Raw genomic sequence first — 11915 nt, forward strand, 5'->3', positions numbered from 1 at the left:
GACAATGTATGAACCTGTGCAGTAGCCTGTTCGAGGTAAGGACAATTGGTCATACTTTTGCTGTCTCTATCGCGCCCACCAGCATCCTCCACCTTCGGGCCTTTACGTTGCTAGGGCGACCGAAAGGGGCTGACCCGGGACACGTGACAGTTGCTCTCTTGCCTTGGGGTTTGTTGCTGTCACAAATTTGTTAAGTGTTCTCGCCGCCAGAGGCTAGACAGCGGACAGAACCGTCTGGAGAGTCTGGAAAAGATGGAGCTCTCTGCGGTTGGGGATCGTGTTTTCGCCGCGGAAGCCATCCTGAAACGTCGCGTCCGAAAAGTGGGTGCTGGTTTTGGCCCTTTATTTGGTTGTGTTGCGGCTGAGGGGTGAGGGTCGCCTCGGTCGTATGCTGATGCCGAGACCCGAGGCTTCGCGGTTCCCGCAATGACGAGGGGAGGCCCAACATTAGGTCTTAACTTGCTTAATAATAGCTATCGTTATAACTGTTGGCTTTTTCCGGCTAACTAATTTATGCAGACCATAACATTCAACATTCAATTAACATTCTGTTACGAGCTCCCCATTCATAGACTCGAAGTGTAACGTTGTAGTAGATGTGAAAATCTATCACGCTACAGATAACTTGGAGGGAACGCTTTGCGTGGCTGAATAGTAGCAAGCTAACGTTACGTGCTACACATCAGCGTTAGCTGAATTAACTTCAATTGGCTGAGAACGAGGACACTGGTTTGTGCATGCATCATTTTGCAAGTTTAAATTGTTCTGTCAAAGTGGTTAGCTGCAAACGAGTTACCTAACATGATATGAATGAATGTAGTGAGTTATGAATTTGGTAACGTTAACGTTGGTTGCAAAAACATCGGTGACCGACCGATTATAGCTACAAAAATGTGATCGACCTGGAGAAAAGGAGGCTAAACTGTATTCTAATTATATTATTGAACCTAAAGGCCTAGTAGTCATGGGAGATGAGAATATTGCCGTGCTTAATGCTGGTTTTGTTGTTCTTATAGGGTCAGATTGAATACCTCGTGAAGTGGAAGGGATGGGCATTGAAGTAAGTAACGTTAAAGAGGTTTTCAAGCACACGGTCAATCAATGGAGGTTGTAAGAGAGTATGCAGTTTTATCTGTTTATCTATGCATATTTTTTGATGGTGTATGTCGATCTCCTTTATTACAGGAATAGCACATGGGAACCAGAAGAAAATATTCTGGATGACAGACTCGTCACAGCTTTCGAGCAAAAGTGCGTCGATTCTCTTTTTTGTTTTCCAGTCACTTTTCAAATGTAATATCTCTGGCCTATATAGCCTACCCCATTGAAGAAGTGAGGACTTTAAAGTGAAGTGTTGATATAATGAAGAATATTATCTCATTTAGTACAATCAACTTTAGGAAGCCTTTAGGCCAGTAACACACAATGGTAGTATTATATGTATTTTTATGAATGTATAAATGCCTGCTTGTGTGTCATTTGGTTCATTACTGTGTTCTTCCACCCTCAGAGAACGTCAACAGGAACTCTACGGGCCAAAGAAGCGTGGGCCTAAACCGAAAAATTTTGTTCTCAAGGTTTGAATCTTAATCAAGATCTCCCCTGACTCACTGAGAGAATGCCAGCCAATTTCAGATCTTTCTAGAAGGTCATGTAAATGTTCTGTAGAGGTGTTATTACAGCCCTTCCAGGAAGCATACAGTCACGTTATTACAATATGGGCCATCACTAGGGGGTTTGTAGCATGATATTTTAGTAGAATTCATTGAATTCCAGTACTAGGGTTTTGTGAAGACCCCATGTGTTTCCCTCATACCAACCATTATGTGATGGAAGTCATAGTATTGGAAGTTTAGATTGCCTTTGGTGCTGTGCAGTGCAGGGGAGGAAAGTGCATATAACAGTGTTGATGCTTTACATGATTGATGGAGCTCATGATTGGATATTTCTTCGTATTTCAGTGTAATCCGTCTTCCTTTGTACAGGCACGGGCCCATGCAGGAGAGACCTCATCCCGAGCCACTGACCCCCGCCTCATATCTCGCCGCTCTTCCTCTCGGCCTCCTTCTTCTCGGCCTCCTACCTCTCGGCCTCCTTCCTCCACGTCCACTGCTCTCGTGTCCGCTCCCGCCTCCTCATCCACGTCTTCGTCCCCTGCTCCCTCTCCTAAGCTCAACTCATTGGCTGCCACCCATAAGCTAAAGAAGGACATCCGTCGCTGTCACCGCATGTCCCGCCGCCCGCTGCCCCGCCCTGACCCCCTGGCTCCCTCCAGCGGCTCCGGCTCCTTTCCCTCCCGGCCCCCCGTCTCCCCCTTCTCAGAGACGGTACGCATCCTGAACCGCAGGGTCAAGCCAAGAGAGGTCAAAAGAGGTCGCATCATTCTGAACCTGAAGGGTTCCTGCATGGACAAAGCAGGAGGCGGCGGGCCAGCCGCCAGGCGTGCTGCGATCCCCTCGCGTAACCGCATCATCGGCAAGAGGTTCGGCGACGTCCCCTACAGGCCGTTCCAGCCTCCCATGAAGATGACAGGCTTCCCCATGTACGGGAAGCCATACGGGATGCAGAGAATAGGTTCAGATTCTTTTCAGGCCAACGCTGGCATGGCGTCCAACACCGAGGCCAGCATAGGGGGCACCTCTGCCCCGGCCTCTGCCAGTACTCCCCACGCTGTGCCCCAGTACATGTCACCACCCTCCCCCTCCAGCTCCAGCGGCTCCGACAGCAGACCTCCAACACCTCGCCAGAGCAAACTGGCTGCACCTCACCCCCCGCCCAGGACTCGGGCCTCTCCTCCCAAACTGAGAGCCCCGGCCGCCCCTCAGGGGAGCGGGACCTCCCAGCATCAGCCCACGGCTGCCCAGAGCGCTGCCGTGCCCGAGTCGGCTGCCTTCCTCCCCTGCTCCCCTTCTCTCTCGTCCTCTTCCTCCTCTCTCGAGGACGAGGAGGGAGAGGATGCTGCCAATCTCTCCGCGTCTCAGAAGGTGAAAAGAAGTCTCCGTCGCCGTCGTTCCCAAGCAAGCCAGCCCACCTCCGCCTCAGACAACAACACTGTGTCCTCGCCCGCCGAGGACGCCACCTCTGCCGCTCTTCCTGGGGAGACCAGGGCACCTGTGGAAGGGGACCCCGACTGGCGCCCCGAGATGGCCCCCCGTTGCGCCAACGTGGTGGTGACGGATGTGACCACAAACCTCCTCACGGTCACCATCAAAGAGTTCTGCCAGCCCGCTGAAGCAGGCTCTGGACCTCCCTCCCCTTCTGCCACCTCCTCCTCACCTCCTCCCCCTTCTCAGGCGGAGCTGCCCTCATTGCCCCTCCCAGCCACACCTGTGGCTCAGCCATAGACAACAGCCAGGGTCGCCTACGTCTGACTGCATGACTGCTTCCTGTGCGTCTCCTCACAAATCCTGCAGTGAAAATGTATTTTTTATGGAACAGAATAGAGATGATAATGACCCCCGGAGCTGAATTAGGGCCCATAATGAGTTTCCCTTAGTATCCAACGCATGTCCTCTTGCACAATAGTGATGATATGGAGGTAGTCTTAACCACTCAAGTGATTTCCACAGACTGGCTCTCTAAGTCTAGGAACACACAAATGCATTTCAGGCTCTACCCCTAGTTTTCTGTCCATCCCCGAGGGACCACAGAGCCGGTTACTTTAAAGGACCCATAGTTTTGCCATTAGAATATTTCCCGGGAGCTTCAGTCTGAATTGAAAACACGGTGGTACCTTAAGAATGATCCGATGACGTTTTCCCCGCTTAAGAGTCTCGCTAGTGCAGGTTAACCAAGATTGTTTATCAGCAGCACTTGCACTTGGTAAGCAGGACAAGGCAATATGCACACACACTCCGCTGTCAAGGTGTTCATCAGAAATGTTCCTTCCTTGTTTGTTACTAGACAACGCTTGCCACACGTTTTGTCTCCGTTATCGCACAGGCATAAGGATATGTATTTATATGCACGCACGATATTAAAGCTGCAAAATTCATAAACTAAGGACTTTTAAGTTATTGATCCTCTGTGCTCTCTGATCTTGTTATGCCATGCTCCTTGAGAGACTTGTCTCTGGCATGACTCTAAACTGAATTTACTCTTATTTAAGCTGAGGACTGCATTTTGAGTGTAACGTATAACCTACCATATGCTCTTGTGATTTATTTTTTTTCCCGTATGTACTCTGTCCACCTCTCAGTCTCTGCCGTTCAGGAGTAGTTTGTGTTTGACGTTACTGTGATCTTTCCGGGGACTGTAGGCCAAAAGCTGTTTGTGACGAGCTTGGGCAGAACGTTGTAAGAATGTGATAGATACACAAACACTACTGTAGGTGGCATCCATGTTGGGCCGAACCAGAACATGCCACGTTCCATTTTTTAGCTTTGACAGCAGCCTGATCGCCCCCCCCCGTGGTCATCCTAGTAAAAACGTGTTTCTTTGGTGGAGCTGGGTGCTATAGTGAAGGCCATTCTCTCTCTACACAGACCATCCACTGGTGCTGGCCCTCGACCTTGGGCCTCCCGTCTTGTGTATTTGTTTAGTATCCGGTGTCAACGCATGTGTTGCCTTTTTTTGCTGCTCCGTTCAGTGTACCCACACGTGGTAGTGACGGTTAGTTTTTTCGTAGGAGTATTCCACATTTACAAACCAAGTACGTTTTTGTTTACCTGTATATCAAATCGGTAGAACACCTTTGCGATGCGAGGCAGTTTCAAGATGTTGACTTTTTGAAGAAGGGCAGCTCGGTTGTGCTTTAGTGGCCTACATTTTAAATCTTATTAGGGCTTTGAATCTGTTGGATGTAGTAATGAGAGCCGTTAGGGGGACTCGAAATGAGTTGGGTAGGGTTTTTTTTTTATCACTTTGACAAAATCATATTTGTCTGAAGGCTAAGTGTCGTCGTCATTGAAATATGGGGCTTTTGTGCATTTTTGAGGAATTTTTTTTTTATTTCCATGTCGTTGAAGAGAATAAAAAAAATGCCGCATTTTAATAGCCATTGTTATTTCAATAGTTCAGTATGGGTTTGAGTGAATGGTGAACCCAGGTTATGAACTCTGTGTGGTTAAGACTACAGTGTGTCTCTATGGTAATATGTATCATGTAAATGCTCTTGATTATGGTATTATTGATGATGATGATGATGATGATGATGATGATATGACGACGATGATGATTATTATTATGATGATGACAATGGTGATATTGGCAAATGTATCTGAAGCATGTTTCCAAACCCTTATTGTACAGGTCATGTAAGTGTCATACTATTGTTGCTTTCTGTGTGTACCAGTGTGTGTGTTTCTTGTATGAAGCTTTTAATAAAACTCACCTTTTAAAGACAGATAGACATTTTTATTATGGTCATTTTAACCAATGAGAACAATTGTTATATGATGTCCCATTGAGAAATATGCTTTACTATTGCCATCAGTGCTGACCTACACTTTAGCAATGACTACTGTGTAATCAGAAGTCACTGTGTTCACCTTTAACCTAAGAGTCTGTGGCTAAACTAAATCAAACATTTATATCTACCTCAGTATTCATTTCAACACTAGAGTTTCTTTTTTTGCTTGTTGCATTCTGTCCAGCCTTGGATACCTCCAGAGTAAACTTTGCTAGGCTTGCAGTTCTTTACACATCCCCATGATGGCACCCTTTGACATCATGATTCCAATTCAGAATGTTTAAGACTAAAATATTAGGCTCAAAGAAATTAAAGGTACAGTAACTAATTTTAGTTTTGATAAGATGACATAACTCTGAAGGCATGATTAATGAAGTGTATCCCAGTATTACAGCACAATTACTCTTATTTCTCGATTTTGCCCTTTTTAATGTACTTGTTTGTTTAATAGTTTAAGTCTCTCATTATTCATTCAGTTCATCTGAGGACTGGAATCGATCATCACCCATCCTCTCAGATGAAGTCTCATATGATATTAGTAGGCAATGTAACATATATGTTTAGACCCTTGCCTGTCAAACAGTGCTTCACATTACGAGGTTAACTTCAAAGTAGCCTTTTCTTCATACTAAATATACCTAACTTGTTTTAATCATTTTTGCCCACCACATTTAGCCTTAAATAACATGACAGGCCAACAATGTTGCCGTGCTACAATTTAGAATTCTTTCTTGAAAACCAAAAACATCTTAGATCTTCAACTAAATCAGTTCCCAAGTGTTTGTGGAAGAAGCTTTTACTTGAAGCTGCTTGCGTGTCTGTCTCTGGCCCCTCCTCGTTCCCCCTCTCACATCATCACCGTTATAGTTGCTCTTCACTGTTGGCTGGCGCATCCCGCATCCTTCCTCCTTCTACTTATCTCTCCGCCTACTCTCACAGTCCCCATGGTAACTATTGAGCGATCCGCTCAGCAACGCAGAGAAGAAGACAGAGCATCCATCTGAGCAAAGCGCCTGGACCCACAAGTGTAGAGCTAAATGCGCCTTAGCGTTCATTCAAGCGTTCAACAAGAAGATAGGCTTGCCTTCATTCGTCCATTCACCTACATATGTCCTTACGTGTTTATTTGGTAAAGCGAGTTTACTAGAACACAAGAGATACTGGCTCGTCTGAGGATTTTTGTTTGGAATTTTGGCTAAGATGAAGTTCGTTGTTGTCCTGGTGGCTGCCGGGGTTCTGGCCTTTCTCGGCGCAGTCATTTGCATTATTGCCAGTGTTTACCCACGTTCGACGCCTGCTACAGCCCAAGCTCTATCTGACAACCGGTCTTTGTCGACAGAATCTCTCTTACTCTCGCCCGGATCTCTAGCGCATGCGGGTCCACTGGGAGCTCTCCACGGTTCTGAATCATACGACGGCCTGGGCCTCGGCATGGAGGTTCCTACACTGAACGAGCTTAGACCAGGAGAGGTGACTGGAGAAAATCGCAAACAATTTACCTTTAGTCGGCTTATTTGTACACAAATTCCGGTCGGAGATTGTAAATCGAAAAGCCTTAAACAACAAGCCGACGACCCTTACGCCGATGACGAGTGGAACTACCTCAGGACCACTGCTGAAGAGCTACGGCAAACCGTCATGCAGCAAAATGATCAGATCCTCATGGACCAGAGAACCATAGGGGAATTGACTGGGAAGCTGTCAGAATGCGAGATTGGACTGGAGGACACCAGCGTCTCTGAAAGGAGCGTGGGGGTCTGGGCGGGTAATCGCCGCTTGATGGCCGGGGATGACGTGAGCACATCGGCTGCAGCACAACTGCAAACCGCCAGGGCTGTGGAAGAACTGGAGAAAGCCATTCTCCAGCTTAAAGACCGCATTGAAAAGCTCGAGGTAAGACTTTAAACACGATGAAGTGAATAGTTTGTACAACACTATTGTACTGTCATCTTCACAATGATATGAACCAGTCGCTGAACCAGACACTAAGAAAGTCGTTAGGCTACGCAATTCCTTTTTGTTACAATTATTTGTATAGTTTTGGTATCGTGATGTGATGAATCCCTTTTTAGAAAAAGAGCAGACTATGTTTTGACATTAGAAGAGCTGACAAAACAAAAATATGAAGTCTTACAAAACCGTAGCCTACAAACTCAACTGAAAGGGACTGAATATATCCCTTACAACCACCAAGAAAATGAAATCCCTAATTCCTTCAGTATCAGTAGCTACTGGGCCCTGGCGCTCTCTCTATCAACTCTATCAACAGTGTGAGTTAAGACAACTTGTCCTCTCATTGCTCTCTACCCTCCTCTCCCATCATCTCCCATCAGAGGAGATCCTGCACCTGCTGCCCGCCAACCTCCCACCCCCTCCCTCCCACATACATCCGCTCTGGCAGATAAATAAAAGATGAGGCAGATGGGACAAATGGAGGAGACCTTGAAAAAATGCTAGCTGGTGTAGAGCATGTCTTCTTAGCATAGCCCTCCGCTGCCATCATTATGGCTGTTGTGCTGTCTTAGTTTAGTGGAGTTTAGTGTATGTTGTGTTTTTGACTATGTTGTAAGGAATGTACAGACAGAGGAGAGAGAGAGAGAGAGAGAGAGAGAGAGAGAGAGAGAGATAGGGAGAGAGAGAGAGAGAGAGAGAGAGACAGCAATGCCATTAGGTCCACTTCAGAATCCCCAGCCACCGCCTTGTATTTTTCAGATCCAAATTCAATTTCTTCACCCTTTCCTCTTTTTCTCCTCTTTCTTTGTCTTTGTAACAGGCAGAAATAGGGCCAGCGGTCCAGAACCACACGGACATCAGCACAAAGGCTTTCGTGAAGGCCCATGGTAACCCGAGCTGGCGCGTGGAGGACCTGGAGGGGGAGCTGGAGAAGAAGATGGAGCTGCTGGAGAAGGAGAGGAAGGCCTTGCGAAAGGAGACCCAGGGCCACCACAAGGAGATCGACGAGGGACTGAACACACTCCACAACCGCATCGCCGAGCTGGAGCAGAGTGAGCGAGGTGGCACAGCGGTGGCACGGGGGTGGCACAGGGGTCGGGGGGAGACTGAAATTGAGAGAAAAAAGGGTTTCATGATAGACAATGAAAGATAAGATAGAGGGAAAACAGTAGAGGTCTGTTTAAAGAGTTGTAGATGATAGTGGAATAACACATTAAATAACCAATACATAGAAAAAACTCAATGATATGGATGCTGATGTCAGCTATCATTGAATTCTCCCTTTCCAATGTCTTGAAGGTCTTACAGACTACAACTACCCAGAGGGCTATAAACTCTCCTTCCCAGTACGGACCAACTATATGTATGGGATGGTCAGGAAGGTCGTCCCTGAGATGTACGCATTCACAGTCTGCATGTGGTTGAAGCCCACAGACGGTGGGATCGGCACCCCGTTCTCCTACGCAGTCCCGGAGCAGCCCAATGAGCTGGTCCTGCTCCAGGGGGTCCACAACCCTGTCGAGCTGCTCATCAACGACAAGGTACGTGTGGCCAGGGCACTTAGGAACAGGAGGCTGAGTATCAGTGGTGAACGGTGTACAGCAATACTTTGTCTGTGTCTAAAAGAAGAGCCAATTTTAAAGAATCAAAAAACATTTTATGTCACGTTTACGAGTCTCAATAATCAATGCAGCAGCAAGAATGTTTATTGTAGAAATTCACCAAACAATCTTTGACTATTTGCTTTCGAAAATTTGAGGGAAATGTTTCTTAAGGAAACTGCACAAAATGCTAACAGTATACCTCCTGCTAAATGTTCAACCACAGCTTACCAAGCTGACCTTCTTTAGGAGTCATGACATGGTGGTCAGAGCTGACTCAGACAGGGGTGTTTCCATGTGTTTCACTCCATGAGGACAGCTCCCAATGATGTCTCAGACCCAGGTTTGACTTCTTTTCCTCTACAGGTGGCCCAGCTGCCCCTGTCCCTCCCTGAAGGTACCTGGCAGCACATCTGTGTCAGTTGGACGTTACGGGACGGGGTGTGGCGAGCCTACCAGGGGGGCAAGCTGACGGGCCAGGGTGAAGGTCTAGCTGCCTGGCATCCTATTCGACCTGGGGGTGTTCTCATCTTGGGCCAGGAGCAGGTATGTGCTTATTGCATGAAGTTTATATAATACAATGGACAATTATAACAGTTTTATTACAATTCAAATGTTCCGTTATTTGACAATTGTCGGTGTCTTGCAGGATACGCTTGGAGGCCGGTTTGATGCGTCTCAGGCGCTGGTCGGGGAGCTGTCCAAGTTCAACCTGTGGGACCGAGTGCTGTCCCCCACAGAGGTGTCCAGCTTGGCCAACTGCAGCGGTACAGCCAAGCTGGGAAATGTGTCCCCATGGACAGATCGAGACGTGGACGTGTTCGGAGGAGCCACCAAAGAGGCAGTGGATCCCTGCGCTCGTGGCTCTGGGGCTCAGCAGTAGGAGGGGGGGGGACGGGGACGCTGGGAAGATGTTTTGATATTCACCTCAGTATACCAACAGATGGTAATGACCTCACGAGAGCATTGCTGTGTGTCTTATCTCAGTGTGTCCACACTGAATGTCTTTCTAGCACAGTCATACTGATGTACAGAATAGTCCTCTCACCCCCAGTGGTGTTTTAAAGGGTGACGCAAACGTTTGGTGGCAAGCTTCATGTAATTACTCAGTGGGTTAGCGTTTAGAGAGGGCTCTGGGGCGGTGGAGAGGGGGTGCAGGGTCTGAGCACCCAAGAGGGTCGTCTAGTCTGCTGCTTGTATTCTCTACGGGTTTCCTGTTCGATGGTTGCCATTTTATGTGTTGCTACAGTGCGTTTTTTGCATACACAGCCAAATACTGGAAATCAAAATATGTGTGTGTGTGTGCGCGGCGTTTGAACTCACATTTAACCATTAGGTCATTGCCATAACTGGTTTGAGCACTCTATTATAATGTGCATCTTGTATGTGTACTGCTTCTGTCACAGTCTCACAAAGCTTTTGTTCTGGTTGTACTTTTGCTGGTTCGCACATATTGTTGCTGTGATGTGTGTTGTGATTAGGTCAAGGATATTCCAACAGTAAGCAAGCTTGGGCTGTGTTGTAATGACCTCTAAAGACCCGGGGTGTACCCTGGAATATGAATATCCTGACCGGAATATTACTGCTAGTAATAATGATTAACAGTATGGGATACAGGACAAATCAATGTACATGTTTGTTATCTGAGGGAATGTAGGCTTATCAAGACAACAGACCCTAAGTACAAAGGAATGATTCGAACTAATCTCCATCCATTACCTTCAGTCAGTCCCCAGCAAGAGCCAAATTGTATTTATTACCGGGTTGAATGTGCTTGGCAATGAGAGTGAAAAGAAATGTGTGAGAGAGGAACCAAGGACTTAAATATGAGTATTTAATGATGTTTTTGGCTTCCAACTCTCAGCCATGCCTCACAAATTATATTAAGTATGATTGTAAAGTGCCTGAAAACAGCCCAAATCTTTAATTTTCTCTTTTCTATTGCTATGGGTCATGGTGTTGATAACATGTGATGTCATTTGTTGAGCTTGTTCACTTTTCACTTCCATGGATCTCCGATAAACTTGTAAACTGTGGATGGAAAAAAAAGAAATAAAATGACCAAAAGTGACAACATGTCTGTCGGCCTCTTTAACAACCCAGTGCTGCTCACGCTCAGGTTAGCCACAGTGGACATGTTTGAAAATGCCCTTTCAGTGTTGTTGCTTAGCAACAGAGACTGACAAAGGGGTCTCTAAAATGGATCCATCAGCGAGGCTGCCAGCTCTCGGGCTTTTGACAGCAATGTATCTCGCTGTGAGATCTCAGACGAAGCCGACGGAGACGGAGATGGAGACAGCCCTGGAACCTGCCAACCCTGCATAAACACCATGGCTTCCTGTAAATCTTAAAAGATTTTCCAAACTCACAAAAAAACTTTAACATCACAATGCTTTGCATACCGCATACCGCACTTAAAGAAGTTCTATTCATGGGCTGTTAGGATCCACAGTTGCAGTCAGTCAAATGATCCACAAATGCAGTCAATCAAATGATCCATAAATGCAGCTAATTGCTACTGTCTTGTGGAGTGAGTCCCTTTAAAACTTTTTTGTTTTTGTTTTTTGGGGGGGTGGGAGAGGGGTTGTGCAAACCTTCTGACCCTGTTGGCAAAGGGAGAGAGTAAGCCTGAGATTGGGATAATCTCCCTGTGTGTGTCCGTGGACTGTGCATCAGTTGTGGGGCTCAGGCTGATGTATTTGGCCTAATAGTTGGATTATACAGATTAGTTGGAGCTAAACCCTGGGCTGACTGTCACCTTACCTCAGCGGCCGCACACTTCAGAGTTAGATTCTACTTAGAAATCCTGCTGACACGGTTCATTTACAGCTCTGGGCCTGTTTCCTGCAGCAGAGGCCACCAGTTAAACATCCAAATGTACATGTTTGATTTCTGGGCATATATGAGCCATGCCTGTCCCATGGGGTGTTCAGAAATCAGTCTGGTAACAG

The 11915-nt window shown here is 46.7% G+C and overlaps 1 protein-coding gene across 1 annotated transcript; it reads left to right on the top strand.

The window, feature by feature from the left end:
* Window positions 1-42: 42 nt before the first annotated feature.
* Window positions 43-11035, top strand: cbx6a (chromobox homolog 6a). The gene is made up of 11 exons (XM_012831629.2): window positions 43-321; window positions 1017-1060; window positions 1186-1251; window positions 1511-1577; window positions 1986-3337; window positions 6350-6357; window positions 6585-7303; window positions 8184-8415; window positions 8663-8904; window positions 9331-9510; window positions 9614-11035. The coding sequence occupies exons 1-11, from the start codon at window positions 253-255 to the stop codon at window positions 9845-9847; spliced, it is 3213 nt and encodes a 1070-aa protein (XP_012687083.2). The 5' UTR covers window positions 43-252; the 3' UTR covers window positions 9848-11035.
* Window positions 11036-11915: the final 880 nt, after the last annotated feature.

This window comes from Clupea harengus, chromosome 26 (assembly GCF_900700415.2).
Source record: "Clupea harengus chromosome 26, Ch_v2.0.2, whole genome shotgun sequence".
NCBI classification, from domain to species: domain Eukaryota; kingdom Metazoa; phylum Chordata; class Actinopteri; order Clupeiformes; family Clupeidae; genus Clupea; species Clupea harengus.